Here is a 17,465-nt window from a genome sequence, read left to right as displayed (position 1 = left end):
CGCATCCCTGCAGGCTCTGCCATTGCCCATGCCACCGTCCAAGGCAGCGGCCACTGCTCCGTAGCGCCATGGGCTGAGAAGAGCTCCCTCACACAGACGGGCCTTGCATACAGTCTCTCCTCTTCGGCCTAGGAACTCTCCCCACCCACAGGTCCCCAGCCTGTGGCCAGCTCCAGATGTCTCACCATCTACTGTTCATAGGAAAGGCACAATAAAAATTAAGAATATCTTTGCATTTTCTTGGTCAACTCCTAGGTACAATCCAGATCTGGAAAACTTCAGCTATGATTTTGCATTGCAAGAACAGCTACGGTGCTGGCAACCATTGGCATGACCCCATATTGCTCCCATCCTCCCCAGTCCCTGCTCAGGCAAACTCCTTCAAAGCCAGCAAGAGACAGAGCCCCCAGGAACCGTTCCTCTGAAAACAGGAAGAGATGCTTCTCCCAAACCTAGGGTAACGTACAGCCCAGGAGCCTGCCAAAAGCTTCGGCACAAGGTAGCTGGGAAGTGCAGCAGTGGTCCCTGCTATGCCATCCCAAGGCTGCCATTCAAGAGGAACAGGCTCTTCCATCCTCACTRATAAATCTGGGCACACTCTGCTCAGCAGGCATTGAAGAGATTCCCCAAAGAGCAAGTTTGCATTTCTTCTTCCTGACCATTTACATCCTTGCTGTAGAGAGGAAAAGTACCCTTGCACAGCCACTTCTGCAGCAGGGCCAGGCAGGACCGAGGACACTCCACTGCCTGGTGCCAAGGGGTTAAGCTCACAGTAAGTTCCCAAAGTCAGTTGCTTCCAACTGGCTGCTGCCTGCGGTTTGTGGGAAGGGATTTTGTTTTTTAATAACATTATAAATAGGGCTGTGTTCAGCATGCTGCAAACCCAGTCACTCTCTCTCTCCCAACCATCTCCCTCCTCCTCCTGCTTCTTCTCTTCCTGCCACACTAATTCCAGATCTGACCATGCATCGGTCAGGTTTCTTCCTCAGTATCCTCAGCCTACTGGCATGCCTTGCCTCTATCCTGCAGGCATGTCCCCCAAGCTGCCACTGTCACGGCGGAGACCTGCAGCATGTCATCTGCGACAATGCTGGGCTGCGGAAGATCCCCAAGGTGCCTGAGCAAACGCGGCTTCTCAACCTGCAGAAGAACAACTTCCCCGTCCTGCCAACCAATGGCTTCCGGGAGTTGAAAAAGCTGGTGTCCCTTCACCTCCAGAGCTCGCGTATCAAGGAGATCTCAACTGGAGCCTTCCGGGGGCTCAAGAACCTGGTCTACCTCTATCTCACTGACAACCAGATCAGTGTCATAAAGCCAGGAGCCTTTGATGACCTGTCTGAGCTCACCTACCTGTACCTGGACCAGAACAAGATCCCAGACTTGCCCAAAGGGCTCCTCTCCCCTCTGGTCAACCTTTTCATCCTGCACTTAGGCAGCAATAAAATCCAGGAGCTGAAACCAGGGGTCTTCAGTGGTGCTAAAGACCTGCGCTGGCTCTTCCTCTCCGACAACTCCCTCACCAACCTCCTGCCTGGGGCGCTGGAAGATGTAGAAAACCTCGCTGTCCTCCACCTGGACAAGAACCAGCTGAGCAGCTACCCTGTGAATGCAATGAGTAAGCTGAGAGTGCTGGAGGAACTGAAGCTTTCTCATAACCCGATTGAGGTCATCCCTGACAATGCCTTCCAGTCCTTTGGGCGTTACCTGCAGACACTCAACCTGGACAACATGAAACTGCAAAAGGTGAGTCCTTTCCCTTTGTTTCAGATAAGTAACACAGGGCTTGATTTTCTTCTCCTTTACAGAGCCCTCAGTTCACTGTTCCTCCCCAAGAGGAGAAGAGGGGATCCAGGCCTGCCGGTTGGCCTCACTAGCCAGCTGATAACCTCTGACAGGGTCCAAGTGAGGGATGAGAGAGAGAGGTACTCCACCCTTCAGCTGGGTTGCTTTATGCAAAACCAAATTATCTGGGGCTGATCAAACTCCTTGGAAAGCACCAGGTTCCCTCCCAAGCTGAGGTTACACCAGTCATTGAAAAAGGTATTTGGGGTGCTCCAGGACAATTAGCAACCTTCCAGCATCCCACGCACATGACATGGGATGAGAGGCAAGCATCTGCTTTGTACATAAGGCGTCGAAGGGCACTGCCACCTTGCAGAGCTGAACTGTTCTTCCTCCTTAATTCAGCCTTGGTACCTGTTGCTAGTTAGGAGGAAGAGATTCCTCTGGAGGGACTATGAATAGCAGCAGTTTCTTACTCATGCCTTTCAGACAGGTAGGCATATGAACCTTCACCTCCCCCATGCCTTCCAACTTTACACATTATAAAGAAAGGTTTGTTTATTGATGCTCTCTCAAGAGGAACTCTTGCAGCATCTTACAAAGGGGCCCTGTTCCTACCAGAGAGGAGGAGGGACATTCAGGTATCCTGGCAAAACAACCCCCTTCTTTTTCTGGGAGAAAGCATGATCCACAGGCAGGAACATCAYGCTCAGAGAGCCACTTGAAGTAGGACCCCTGAAATACTAGGCAGCAGTGCAAGCACAGAAACAAGTGCAGTACAAGAAGGGCAACATCTTATGGCAGCCTCATGTCCTACATGTACCCTACGGGGCTGGAAAAGGAGGGTGCTTTCACAGGTGAAGTAGAACAGTTCTCCCTGGGATGATCCTTTGCTAAAAGTGCAGAGACGAAGCACATCCAGGTAAGGCAGGATAGCACTTCACAGCAAAGCAAAATCCACCATGGGCCAGGAAGATGTGATGAAAAGGGAATTTCTTAGCAACAAAGAGCAACTCAGAAGACCTCACAGGGATAAGCAGAGCACCTGTAAAGAAAAGGACAGACCTGTTGAAAAATGCCAGTAACAGAGCATGGCATTTTCGAGGGGAACGCAGCATCCCAAAATGCCAGGCTCAGAAACCAGAATTACGGCTCCGCAGCCCAGGTGTAGAATGATACTATCTAAAACAGTCTGGTACAATCCAGTCAATACTTGAGCCCTTGTCCATTCTCAGCAATATCCTCTTCAGGATTGGAATAGCCAAATTCAATATTTATAAACTACGTGCTGACCTCCCTAAGGAAGACCTTTATACATTGGATACTTAGACATGATATCACATCACTTTTGTGAGACTCAGCTTTTAGGCACTCACATCACACACACGTCAGAAGTTTACAGTTTAAATGTGGTACAAGATGTAGAGGCATCAGAGTCCCACATCTTGTGTTGAAGAAATTTGACTAATCTGTGATGCTGGGATGCTCCAGAGAAGTGTCCTTAATTCCATTAAAGAAGCACCTCAAAAACTTGACATCTCTGAATCCAGTCTTAGGTAGGAATGATCTGGTCAACTAGAAGATCTCCCACATTCATATAAGAACAGAGTTTGAGGTACTGCATTAGTATCTATCAATCCTTATTCTGTACATCAAGACTTCTAGCTAGATGTACACGATTCTTTTTGATGGTGTATGCAGCTTCTGCCCAGTCAAGCAAAATACCTTTCTTCTTTCCTAATCTTCTAATCCGAAATAAACTCCAGGATCATCAGAGTTTGAGGAACTCAACACAACATTAAAAGGCAGCCAGTTAAGTGTTTCTCTGTATGAGACAGTGGAAAGGATCCTAATACCCCAACAAAACTGCAGGGGTTTGCATAGAGATTTATAAGGATTGGTCAAAAAGCTAGTGTTAACAATTCTAGCCAGAAAAAAAGGCTGCCTTCTCTATGGTGACTACCTATAGATGGGGCCTTTAAAGGCTCTTCTGCAGCTGGGAACCTCCTTTCCTCCCCTATAGCTCAGTAAGACACCAGTTTACTGGATCAACTCTGACAGAGGTGGCCTTTACAGCTTTAGGGCTTACTTTTTTTTTTTTCTCCCACAGAAAAAAAAAGCTCCCATACCAGCTCAGTTTTCTCTTCAAATCTTCAGAAGGTCTCGTATCCAAATGACCAATAAGTGAACTTTGCACTGCTAGAAGACACATAATCATAGAAGCCGTAYGACCTAGGAAATCACTATTGAATACTCTAAATGCTGCTGATATCTTGACTGCAGCTATTTTTCCTTCATAAAAATCTGGTCCTTAGCTGTTCCCTATATGGCTGCAAGATTTTAGAGCTGATCAAGTACAGAACTATTCCACATGAAGCTATCCCAGTTTAAATCACACTCATGCAGAACAAGAAGAGTTCTTAGGCCATTCTGCAACTCCAGAACTACATAGTTTCCCTCATGCACAATCTTCCCTGTTAGCATCACAGACTTGTACTAGTCACCTATAGGAGTACCTCTCATGGAGCAAGACCCACTGTGTAAATCAACAGGAAACAAGGAAATTAAGTCCTTGGAAGTTGCAAGTACATCCCTCACTACACATCTGCTGCAAAAGAAATTCAGGCTTTGCCAGAGAAAGCAAAGAACAACAGTAATCCTCCATTTAAATAGTGATTTTCACTTGGGAAATTCCCCACATTCTTTATAAATACATACTCTGGGAAGAAGCACTGCAGCTGTTACCAGCAGATACCAACTCTTCTCATGAGATGGGGGAGGTAGAAGAAGCTGAGACAGTATGCCACTATCCAAACCAGAACGTGGCCAGGGTGTTCAGGCTAACACCCTTGTAAGAAGTGGCAGGGTCTCCCTGGACAATGTAGGCAGCCAAGGATAAGACAAGACTYATATCTCATTTAAGAGGCAGCTCCACTATCAGCACAGTAAAACCTACCAAGGTCAGCTTAGATTTGGACCACAGAGGACAGCACTGCTCCCTTTCCAACAGTAACTGTAGAGTACTCTGGGAGTCTCTTAAAAAAGCTATAATCCTATCCAACATTGCTTAATTTGGAAGATCACAGAAGTTCACAGCTTAAAATAGTACATTTCCTCTGTCAAGCTTTTTAGCTTAAAAAGAGCCTGAACACACCCTGATGGTCATGTCTGAAGTGTGATTGAATGTGTGAGCTTCTGGCCAGAAATGAAAATGCAGGTTCTTACTCAGAGGGTTTTCTGGTAGATCTAGTGAATCTCCTCTCTACAATGTTGAGAAAGCTTTCCCCCGCTTTGAGAAGGGGGAGGAATGGTTTGCCATGGCCAAGAGAAGCTTGTGTTTTGTCAACAACCCTCTCTCTAATTCATCACATCCAAGGAAGTTTGTGTTGATGCTTTCAAGAGGAGACTTTCCAACCTAAGCAACTATTGACCGAGAAATRCTAGATATGAGGCCTAAGGAAGAGAGCAGAGGGCTACAAAGTAGGGCTTACAGCCAATTTTCTTTCTTTGGTGCACAAAGGTTCTGTTCTGAGTGCGTGAAGCAGGAGAGGCTCTCCCTTAAAACCTACCCATTAACTGTGAAAAAACAGATCTTGCAGCATACAACCCAAAAATCACAGGGAAGGAAAGAGGGAGAATGGAGAGGTTGAGGCGCTGGAAACCTGCCTTGCTATTTCTACCTCACTCTGACGCCAAGCGTAACTTTCCGCTCAGAGCCCACTGGGCATTGCCAAAATCTACAGGCCCTTCAGACGCCACAAACATTCCCTCCTTCAACAGTTCCAGGAGAGAGAAAGCAACAGGCACTGGGAGGAGCTCCAGCCCTGGAAAGGATTATACCTATAAAATATCCTCATTTAGAAAGGAGAAGTATGGTTCACAAACAAAGAGGGCTGCCAGACTTCACTTTATTTAGGGATGTCGTTGCAAAGAACAATCCTGCATGGTTTTGGTATGTAGATCTCCTCAGATAAGAGACTCCGCCACCCAAGAATCCACCTGTCTGATCTCCATCACTGTCTCAGAGCTTCCAGGGACCAGGACTTCCCCTTCCCCTTTCATTCTCTCTTGCTCTCTCCACATTTATGTCACTAAAAGTCTTGAGCAGAGGAACCAAAGTTTTTAACCTGGGAAAACATCTCCCCTTCCCTAATTCAGTGTTGCTCAGCCATAAACCTTCGTGCTTTAGTTTGCAGACAACGCATTTGCTGGTGTGACTGCACTGAAGACTGCTCACCTCGAGAACAACCGGCTCAGCCAGCTGCCCCGCAACTTCCCCTTCGACAAAATGGAGACTCTGACGCTCTCCAAAAAYGCCTGGCACTGCAACTGCCAGCTAGCACATCTGCGCAAGTAAGAGACCTCTCACACCTATCCCTCCTTCTTGCTCAGGGTCTCCCTTGGGGSCCACTCAAGGGAGGCCCCCTTGAGCCGAGTGGGCAAGAGGAGACCCTTGAAAACTGCACCCGCGCTCAGCAATTCCCTCTCCAGTCTGCTCTCTCTGCTTGCAGCACGAGTGCCGTCTCTGGTAGTTTGCACCCCTTGTAAGCTCTCGACCTTCTTTCTCCCTGTGTCCCAGGTGGCTGAAAGGCAACCGCACCCGCACTGAGGAGACCTGCTCCACACCAGCGCAGTACCGGGGGCAGTCGATCAGAGACACCCCTGCACTCCGCACCTGCAAGCTCCCCACCAAGAGGTCCAAGAAGGGAAGCCGCCATTAAACATGTAAGATGGTTCACAGAACCGCTTCCTAGCAATAGCTTTCAGTCACTTTTTACACACACCTATAGCAAACCCTGATGTCACCTAAGTTAGCGGGACTTTTGTCTCGGACTTCAGTGACACTAGGGTTTGGCTCAAAACAGTCCATCCGTTTACCTGCTGAGGCCTTCACTCAGAGCTGCTCCGTCTCCTTGGCAATGGTGGATAACACCACAGGCTTGCAGGCAGAGAATCTGCCTGGAGCAAGAGGGATGAAGTCAATCCCATAAAACAAACACAGAATGAAAGACAAGCCTTGGGCAGCAAGTAAGGGTGCAACTTGTAATTAGATGTCAAAACAAGGGTGGATTTGGCCCACTCCTATCCTGAGCTGGGATCACACACACAATTTTCTAACAAATTGGAGATGTTCAGTCTTTTGCCCCTCATTTAAACCTGGTGCAGGCCATAATGACCAAAAGACACCTGCCATGCCAGAGTACAGCCGGCCGTCTGCAGAAACTGATGGCCACAGCTCTGTTTCCAGGGAAGGGGGCATCAACACCAGTCCTGGCCAGGAAGAGCTTAGGCTGCAGTGCTTAGGATGCTCTTGGGCCCTTGTAAAGGTCCTCCCAGGTCTGGCCTGAAATCCAGGGCAGGACACAGCAGGGAAATCTGGCTGCAGGCCGTACCTTCCATATGAAAATAGATGTCTTCCATAAGGAGCCGTTCTCAGTCCAGCACCTACCTGTCAACAACTACAAGTTCCCATCCAAGACGCTCAGGTATTTAAAAACAAGGGCTGGTGCCTTGAAATGAGTGTCCCAGAAGAGGGAGGTTTGAGACAGCAAATACTATTTGAATAAGGTGTTCTGGGCCAGAAGGCAATTCAGGAGAAAGGGCTGACTCTCCTCTGAGCGATGAGCTTGCTGACATCTCTCAGTCCAGACACCAGCTGTGCAAGAATACCACACAAACACCTTCAACAACTGAAAGCTACTAGGAGTATTAAATCCAGAACACTGAATAGCAAGAAGCCCACAACTGCCTTCACTCTACTCCAAGCATTTTGCTTTTTCCCATCCCAGAACTAGATCTGAAGCTTGCATGTATTCCAGAGAGCTTGGGATGAGCCTCTAAGCTTGTAKGCTCTTGGGAAAGGGACCTTTGCTTATTGGTAAGGCAAAGTGCAATGACCCTGCATTTGCACTGTATGAACAAGAGTTGTCACTATGCAATTTCCTAATAGAAAGGACTAGACAGAAGCCTGAAGTCCATTTATGGCCATTTGCTCCCCAATTCATTAAGAATATGCATAACAGGATGGAGAAAGTAAATTTATGCCCAAAATGTCAGGGATGATGCCAGCTGCTGTGCGTCTTCCTAAAGTGGTTATTTCTCTTGTAGTGCCAGAGGTTTTATGGATTAGAAATGGAAATACCAGTCATTACATACAGGGCGGGTAAAGTTCCGCACTAACGATGGAAAAACTTCAATCTTCTAAACCACAATACTTAAATATATTTTATTTACAGCCCTGGCCCTTCTTAACTTTCTTCTGTCCCTGCCTAAACTCAATCCCAGTTCACTCCTCCATTATGAGAGTAAAAACAACAACAAAAAAACCCTGGCTTTCCTATAGCACCTTCCATGCAACACTCTCAAATAAGTTTACAAATTTTAATGAAACAGTAAACTATTCATTTTACAGAAGGCAAAGCTAAGTACCTTCAGGTGTGAGTACCAAAATGCAGGCATGGAAACCCACTCCAGTGCAGTGACACGATTCTAAGGAATATGAAGTACCTCTGGCCTCTCTAACTTCACTCAGGCATCTCAGAGCCAGGCAGTTTTCTCAGATGTCAGTTATTGGGATATGTATTTCAGGGACAACCAGTGACTTGGGTCACCGTACAGGGACCACCTTTTAGGTGAAAGGCTGTTTGGCAGTTTCTGAAATCTACCCGCTCTGGAGTTTTAGAACCTGGGCACCAAAACAATTCACTGCTCTGGAAAATGTAGCTCTTGGGTTCCTTCCTTTAGGTAACTGATTGTGAACACTTTGCATAAGACACGCAAGAGTCACACAGCAAGATGGCAGAAGAGGTCAGAGACAGAACTTACCCATCTCCTTTACAATGGGAACTCTTAATGACTCCCTAACTCTTCACTTTCAATCCTGGGCTTCATTCATTCACCCAGAGTTAAAAAAAAGTGTCTACTATCTCCTTGGGGGTAAAAAAAACTCCAACAAACCTTAAACATGTTAAATGTGATCTTTTTTCCTAGCAGGTCCCAGTATGGCCTGTCCTGGTGACCGGTCACTTCAACCATCAGAAAACTACTGACTTCTTCTGAGTCCTTCCCTAAGCTTCTCCTACATGTCAGGATACATTTCTGATATATCCAAACACCTCCAGCCTCCTCCGAATCCCCGCTTCTCTGCTGATTGCAGGATGGAATCCACCTTTTCAATCTTTTTCGACATCTATATATTTTAAAAGAGGCATTTTTTAAAACTAAACTATGCATGACCATACTAAGACAAGCTAACCTAGAGAATGCCGGTAAAACACAGTCATCTTTCCCAGAGGCAACCTAACCCGCATCCCTGATCAGCCCGTTTGTCTCTCTCTCCCCTTCCAACGGAGTGGAAGCAAGTAGGAAGGTAAGAGCATTCCCCCACAGCTCAACCCCAGCTGCTCGATCAGGAAAACCAGTCTCAACCCATGCAAAGAGACTCCTCTGCCTACCCACGGAGGGGATCCCTGCAGGTCAGGGCTGAGGATGATAGGCGAAGCAATGTCCAAGAAACAGTGGCCCTGAGAGAGAGCTGCCCTTTTGTTCCAAAAGGGAGCAATCTCTCTCGGTCAGCCAGAAATCTTTAAGTGAAGCAGTACTGGGAAACCCTGAAACAGAAGCGATCTGAAGATTGGATTCCCTTCCCACTCGATGTGGGTCCACCAAGATGCATAGATGTCCAAGAGGAGAAGGTGTGCACCATGTGGCCTTGCTTGTGCACCCCTCCTCCTCTCTCTGCCCATACTCCAGAGGATCTAGCAGGACACACCAGGATGACTGTGGTTTATTGTCATGGCTATTACAATACCACAGTTGCAACTTAACTGCGTTTTTTATCCTAAAGAGTTATATAAATATATATATATTTATTCCTCTGTAACTGAGTGTAAATGACCTTTAAGAGGATGAAAACTCCTCTGTCTCCTATATAGAAATCAAATTGTATATTTTCTTATGTACATCTTCTGTATAAAGCTCTTGCTGCAAAGATGAATTCAACAAGTCTCCATGACTCTGTCTGATGGCTGGTGGATCAGAAGTAACGTGAGAGTGGTGGTACAAATATAGACTTATTCTCCTTTATCCTACAGGCAGGGTGATTGCTTGGGAGAGGAGAGTTGTTATTTTGCCTTCTGCAAAGCAGGAACATGTGAGACACCTAATGAATCCTGGCCACTGTAGTAATGTCTGAAAATATTTTGTGAGGCCAAACTTAGGCCTACTATAAAAATAGGTGGCTGTCATCTGACTGAGTCCAGGGAATGGTACCAGGGCTGTCCCTGGTGTTTTGAAATCAGCATCAAGTGCTTCATGTCTAGGAAAAACCCCTGGCTGTCCCTGAGACTGCTCCAGCACAGATGCCCTGGACTGCCCCAGTCCATTCCAGAGCACACAGTCATCCTTGGAAAACTCCTGGTACTGGCAAGGTCCAGATCTGCCAACAATAACAGGCGTAATCTGACTCCTAGCGCCATGTGTTTATCCATCACAACAGTCTGCTTCCTCAGCATTCACAAACAGCATGGCACTGAGGCAGAAGTTATTTCCTTTAAAGCGAAACAAAAAAGCCCTTTTTGGCTTGCTCATTCATGCACAGGCACACACTCGCACAGGCACACACTCACACGCTCCTTAAGAGTAAAATCTGTTTGTCAGACATCAAATGAGCAGGCATCTGTGACACACTCCAGCTCTTCTGCACCTCCCTACAAAACGTGTCACCCAGAGTCCCAGGGACCTGCTCACTGATGTCCTGTCCCCCCGCCACATGCAGGACATGCCCAGGGTTGAGGGTGCACAGACATGCCATGGAGTACAAGCACTCCGGCTCTGGCACACACTGCAGCTATGACAACGCAAGGGTTGGTGATGCTTTTACTGTTCTCATGCTCAGGGTCTCAGATGCGTAACGTGCACAAGGTTTAACATCTGCGTGCAATCCAAGATGGTGAAAGAAACCTGCCAGTTCCGCAGCAAAACGAGCGTGTGCATCCACCCACACCAATACAGATCAGAAATGCCTCTTCCATAATAATTCATCCTTGCAGCATGTACAATGAGGAAACAGAAGGGTTTACAAACTTTGAAATACATCAGCAGAAGCTCAGCTTACAACACTGAATGCAGCATCTTCCCTTCTTATAAGGCTTCCTCTCCAGACACCCCACCAGCTACCAAGCAATCCCACTTCGTCCTTCCAGCTTTACTCCATCTTCACCTGCTCAGCCCAGCCTCAAGCCCATGTTCCCACCATCCCTGATCATTGCAGCTCAGGAAATGTTTGGCACCACTGTGGTGCAGAAGTGCACACATGCAGGGTCTCAGCATGACAAACAACACAGGTAGCTCTAGTCACAGCAACTGTGACTCACCACAAGCTCTGGCATGTGCATCTTCGTCATAATCATCTTCATGATCTCGGGAGGAACAGGGGAACCTGCAATGATTCCTGGAAGAAAGAGGGAAAGATGACTGTCTTGGAGACCATCTATCCACAGAAGCACTCCTTCAGGAGGTTCTGCACTCCCAGATCTAAATGCTGGCAAGACCTTTGGGATACACCGGTTCCTGTCAAAATACTTTCTATTTTTATGGATACAGGTCCTAGTTATTCTAGAAGCAAACACTGCAGCAGTAAGGCCAGTTTGCCTGTATGAATTAAGGGTTGGCAGAGTTCACTCGTCAGGAAAATAAACTCTATAGCACAAACCCAGTCCAAGCTGCAGTTCCAGAAAAGGAAAGATTCAGAGCAGAAACAGGCACAGACTCTTAGCAGGACAAAAACACTCCCACAGACCATCACCACCACAGAAATAAAAAGCTTTCCCTCTACCTTGAGGAGACCAGTCCTTTAGGGAAAGGCCAGAMCACATTTTCCCCTGTTCAAATATGACCTAGGATGACAGAGGAAGACAGCAGAGTGCTAAACAGGCTTTTCTGAGGAATGAGAGAAGACAGGATCATTTCTCACATAACAGAGATGATCAGATAATCTGTCTAGGTGCTTCTTTGTGTTCCAGCACCATCTTTCTCAGTGCTGCTGATGCCTCAAAAGGGCAAGGGGTCTCCCTGCTTCAGCTGTTGTGCTCAGCTATATCTGAGGCTGTCCAAGATAAGAGAGAAAGCTCCAGCACACTTTATCACACGTTTTCAATCACTTATATGAATGATTTTAAAAACAGGCAGGACACTTTAGGTCAGGGCACTCTGCTGCCCATCACAGCACAGCTCTGCTTTAGGCTGTGTGCATTCCCTAAAGCACACAAGGTGCCTGCTGCCACATGGTGGTTGCTGGTGGTATAGGAGTCGAGCAAAAGCAGGCTTCCCAGCACCCTCTAGCAAATAAAACAGAAGGGTCCTTCTCCAGACTGCCTYAAGACAGAGAAGAGTGTTAAAAATATGGAATTAATCAAAAAACCCCAAGGAAAGGAAATGTGGCATCAAATTAATAGAGAAACACAAAGTTCATGCAACATAACTCTTCCCTCCGGAAGAGGGATTTGCTCACAAAGCTTAATGAATGAACAACCCACTGCTGACCTCCCTCCCAGCGGGGAGCCAGTAATATCCAATTGCTCAGGGTTTTGCCATTTTCTCTTTGGKTTGTCAGACTTACCTCCCCGGAGGGATGACAGGTCGTAGGAGTCAAAGTCTGGCTGGGAGAGCATGTCTATAAACATGGTTGGAGTGCCATGCAAAAAGGAGCATCTTAAAGAAGGGAAGAGAAAAGGCAAAGCTGAAGAGTTAGAACCTGGTTCAGTAACGACTTAATACCCTGCTTCTCACTGTACTTGGTGCCACCRAGGCAGGGGCACAGAGGCAGGGGTAACAGAGGTGTTGCTCATCACTATATGCGTGCGTGTGTGCATACACAACTGTAGCACCTTTGTTTTACAAGCTACATGTGGAGAGCAACCTGGAAAYGCAGCTACTTCAGCATCAGAACTAGATTTAGAGGAAGAGGGCAGGCGGCTAGATGTAAAARACACCAGCCATAACAGGAAGACTAAGAAGACGCTATGCATCCCAGGCAAGTCCCTACCTTTAGCAGGGACCAGAAGGATCCCTTTATTCTTGGGAAAAGAGAAGTATAACAAACTCCTAAGCATAGTTGGAGAAGACAGGACTCAGAGAAGTGACTTAGGCTCCTAAAGTGCCTTTGCAAATATATCCCAGACAACATGCCTCTGCCATAGTGGGAAGGAAGAGGATGTGAGCAATGGCCTGCCAGCTGAGACAAGGTAAGAAAGCACCACCACGTGATGTTGAATTCTTCTACAGCAAGAAGACACAAAAATGCTCACTTCTCTCTCGACACTGCCTCCAGTGCAGCCTTTCCCTCAAAACTTGGAGATGAGAAGATGGTGGAGGAGCCATGCAGAGCCGTCACCATGCAGCCTCCTACAGACCCCAGACAATGATAGAGGGGTGCAGGGAGGCCAACACGATAGTCCTGGGATCAAGCCAAACAAAGACAATAGTGAGGAGATGAGATCTTCCAGTCCATGGYTAGTACACCTCACAGCTGGAGCACACAGATCTGAACAGAGCAGTTTCCCTGTTTCATTTAAAACCTGCTGGAAATTTGACATTCGTCTTTGTTCCCATTAGGTGGAAACACTACTGCTGGCAATTCTTGCATTTAGTAAAAACCAGCTTAGGAAATTTTTCATGTCAAAATTTCATTCTGGAATTCTGCAATTTCATTTCCATGTTGGACTTTTCAGTCTGATTTTACTTCCACATTATTTCATGACATGCCAGAAGAGAAGAGCAGCAATGCTACAACAGGTATGAAATATATACCATGCAGGACCTGACACATGCTATTAATATTACTTTGTTTTAAAAAAAATAAAACACTAAAGGCTCTGAAGACTGATTGAAACAACCCATGTTTTTTTCTGGATCAAGGCAGTTGTGTTATAATAAACTACTCTGGAACTTCAAAAGAAAATATTTGCTCCTAATGATTTTTAAAAGGAACTAAAAACAGAAAACTTCAGCAACTAGGTCATATATATCCTGATAAGATTAACAAGACTGCGTACATGACATGAAATGAAGTTATGCAAAATAAATTTTAAAACTTCATTCAATAGAATTCAAAGCTAACCTTTAGAGTCCCATAACTGTCTGAAATGAATATTCACCAAAATGGAAAGTGATCCACAATCTTTTTCCCATAAAAAGGTATCATAAATGAGGTTTTTATTTTTTTTATTCAAAACACTTCAGTTTCAGTAAAAATAAAAACATTATGATGGAAGACACAGAGAAACTTTTGGACTAGAGGTCCTGCCATCTGTAGGCTATGGAAGTGTTGATCTGGAGAAATTTGCTACTTGCAAGGCTCGAGCTGTTTGGTACAAAARAACCCAACCAACCAACCTCAGCCTCCTGAGAGTTCCTGTTTCTCTACATTCACACAGCTCCTCTTTAATGCACTCAGTATCCCTCCATACCATTTGCAGCAAAACATCCTGCCTTTCCACTGAGCAAGCATCAGCTTTCTCCAAATATTTGGTCTCACTGAGGCACTAGAGAGACTACCCCAGCCCCGGGTTCTCACCGAAAGACCCACCTGCTCCGAGATCCCCAGTCTCAGGCCGATCAGATTGGCATTATTCACAATGTTTCTATGAGAGAGGGTGGCTCCTTTAGGGCTTCCTGTTGTCCCCTGCAAGACACAGGCCATTCTGGGATAACGCCATCCTTTCAGAGGATGAGGTACACGGTTCTTTGGCACAATTTCCCAGGCAAAGATTTTGGTGCAATCTTGTGCTTAATTCTCCCTTCAGACCTGGGAGTCTTAGTCTTTTTTTTTTTTTTTTCCCTCCCCTCCACATAACAGCCTCTCATCTTCATCAGCCCTTGACAAAGGGCTGAGCAGAAAGAAGGGAAAAAGTAAGGGAGAAATCCTAAAACACTTTCTCCATCCTATACCGGAAGGCTGAAAGAGGATAGAACCAGGATTTGGTCTCAGAAGGCAGAAGGCAAAGGGAAAGGGATGCTCTGCACTGCTGTCCTTCCCTGCACCCACTGTGAGGGACCCAACCCCAAGGCCCGGAGCAGGCAGGAGCACCTACTGAAGTGAACTGGATGTTGATGGGCTCATTGCAGGACAGGGTCTGCTGCAGGGCTCTTAGCTGCTTGATATGGCTGCTGTCCCCAGCCTGCATCACCTCGCTCATGTGGAAGGTGCCAGGCAGCTTGGAGTCCACCATAATGACAATGGATAAGTCAGGTAGCCTGGTAGGAAGAAAAATACCATCAGCAATAACAGTGCAAGCAGAGAACTTGCCTGGATAGCTGTGCACTGGTCAGGGCAAACCTCCAGGACAGCAAACCTGTTCTCCTCAGATGAGACCCAACTACCTAAGCACAAGAAAAAGTAGATTATGACAGTTTACACAGGGCACACACATCCAAGGATTCGTCTTACCTCTGTTTCCAAATCTGGAATCCACGTTACAGCAGAGGAATTGTGTGCTTTTATCCAAAATGTTCAGCTGAGCTGAACATCCATGAAGGCCCCTTTAGTTGAAGGGGGTGATGGCTGAATCCCAAGCAGGGAAAGAGCAGTGATGCCCAGATGTTATCAGGCAGCAGCTTGGGGTGTCTCCAGGTGCTCAGCTGGCACTCTGCTGCAGTAGCAGGAGGAGCTGGATTTACTAGGAGCTCTAGGAACTGCATTAGCACTGCCTGATAAAGTATCTGCAGTAGATCATGGGTTTGAGGAGATGTTACCTGCATCCTTCTTGGCCCTGTCTAAGGTCCACAAAGTGACTGCAAGCTTCCCTCGTCAGGGAATAAAATCCTACATACAGAGGTATCTGTGTGGGTCCCTCCTTCACTAGAATCGACTAGCCTGAGATATGCAGCTGAGGGGACGTGAGGCAGGACCCAGCCGTGAGATCAGTGAAAAGATAACCAGATGTTCCTAACTCACCTTTTGCTCTTTATTCCCCCCGGACTGGATTTCTCTAGCTCAGGACATGCCTGCTTTAGGATATCATAGTATTTCTGTGTTTTAAATTGAGTGGGAAACACCAGTGCCTTACAGCCAACCTGTGAAGGGAGACAGAAATTCATCAGAAGTCACACTGGGTTGATGCTCAGGATTCTCCGGCATTGGCAGTCACGTCACTGCTGACACAGGAATGCGTGCAGCCCTGTGACCCCACACACCAAGGGTTAGCCACTAACGCTTCAGGGGAATTTTCTCCATGACCTGTTTCTGTGAACACCTGATACAATGACCTCTCTCCCGGCTAAGCTTTTTAACACCTGTCTTGCAGGAGCCATGGTGCACAGCAGTTCAAAGATCCTCACCACTAACACAAAGGCCAGTAAAAAAATATGAAAAAGTTTTAATTTGAGTTAATCTGAAATGAGAATGTTTGAGGAACCTCAGCATAATAACCTAAAGACTGCCTCTCATGACAAACCAAGCCTTCTGTAGTACAATTTCCTAAGCTTTTTCCACCTCTTTTAAAAGTGTTGCAATTCTGAAAAGTAAAACATTTTTCATTCAACTTTTCATTTACATAATACTGAAACAAAGCATGTTAATTTTTCCAAGGATTTCTTTATACTTTTCAGCAGAGCCGATAGGCTGAATTTGATCCAGATTTGCAAATTGCTTTCATCTTCTAAAAGTGCATTCTTGTCACATTAACTATTTACAGAAATGATTTACTCGTATGTTTTCTTTATTTTCCCAGAGTCCATGAAATAAGGAGTCCAAGGCTGCAACAATAAATTATTTTTAAGTACTCTCTGGGGTTTGTCAGAAGGGAAGACAAACATTTGCTCTGTTTTCTGGAACAGTATGCCAGGAACCCAGGGGACCATGTCTGTTCTGGGCTATTTGGGGCTTTGTAACTTTTCACTGTTAGTCACCTCAAACTACAATTCTTATTTAACTAGCTTTGCAAAACAGATGCTACGTGAGGAGAGGAGTTTGCAAGGCAGATGCTACATGAGAAAAGGTTCTCTAGCCAGGCATTTTCTATATTGTGTCAACCTGATTGGCAGTAGACCCTTCTTCAAAGGACCTGTAATACAAAAGTCACGATCAGTTTGCTTTTACAAAGCCCTGGAAATACAACAGCAGAAATGGAGGAAGAATGAATATTCAGTATTTACTGCTGTATACAGTGGAGGAAGGCAAGCTGCTGTGGCAGAAAAGGGACTGGCCAGGCTGACAGGTTCCAACAGGCAAAGCCCTGAAGTCTGCAGGGTTTTAGTTGTGTGATAGGCAAATATGATCATCTGAGAAAAAGAATTAGGGAGGGATGAGGGAAAAAAAGAGATCCCAGTGCCAAAGGTACAAGGGAATTCGAGAACACTAGAGAACCAGGGAGGGTGAGCTACGTGTAATTCCCAAAGAAGCTGAAGCACATTCTGTTCTTAGCTTGTACTCCATCAGTAAGCAGCAGCTCTGGTGGGGTCACTCTACGTTTACACTAGAGCAGAAAATCAGAGCAAAATCTGACATAAAAATGTGGAAATGAAAACAAAAGCCAAGTCCCACTGGAAGAAAAGCAAACTACTGTTGTCTCAAGAGTGATGTACAGAATGAAAGTCATGAACAGAGACGGGAAAGACTTGTATTCCAAATACAAACAGGAAGTGCAATGTCATTATGAAAACTGTCCATTGTCAGCTATCCTAGA

At 46.1% G+C, this 17,465-nt stretch overlaps 2 protein-coding genes across 2 annotated transcripts in view; one reads left to right on the top strand and one right to left on the bottom strand.

Annotated features, from left to right (window-relative positions):
- ACSF2 (acyl-CoA synthetase family member 2) overlaps positions 1-17,465 on the bottom strand; it is a 38,229-nt gene that overhangs the window by 11,624 nt on the left and 9,140 nt on the right. Inside the window, exons 5-10 of the mRNA XM_026090427.1 lie at positions 15,737-15,855; positions 14,874-15,036; positions 14,369-14,464; positions 13,089-13,237; positions 12,401-12,492; positions 11,157-11,233 (exon numbers count right to left, since the gene is read on the bottom strand). Of these exons, the coding sequence (XP_025946212.1) occupies positions 11,157-11,233; positions 12,401-12,492; positions 13,089-13,237; positions 14,369-14,464; positions 14,874-15,036; positions 15,737-15,855 (696 nt within the window). The remainder of the gene's footprint in view (positions 1-11,156; positions 11,234-12,400; positions 12,493-13,088; positions 13,238-14,368; positions 14,465-14,873; positions 15,037-15,736; positions 15,856-17,465) is intronic.
- Positions 952-8,854, top strand: CHAD (chondroadherin). The gene is made up of 4 exons (XM_026090448.1): positions 952-1,743; positions 5,972-6,135; positions 6,362-6,507; positions 8,773-8,854. The coding sequence occupies exons 1-3, from the start codon at positions 964-966 to the stop codon at positions 6,501-6,503; spliced, it is 1,086 nt and encodes a 361-aa protein (XP_025946233.1). The 5' UTR covers positions 952-963; the 3' UTR covers positions 6,504-6,507; positions 8,773-8,854.

This window comes from Apteryx rowi, unplaced genomic scaffold (assembly GCF_003343035.1).
Source record: "Apteryx rowi isolate R43461 unplaced genomic scaffold, aptRow1 scaffold_86, whole genome shotgun sequence".
NCBI classification, from domain to species: domain Eukaryota; kingdom Metazoa; phylum Chordata; class Aves; order Apterygiformes; family Apterygidae; genus Apteryx; species Apteryx rowi.
This window is presented reverse-complemented; position numbering and strand designations above follow the sequence as displayed.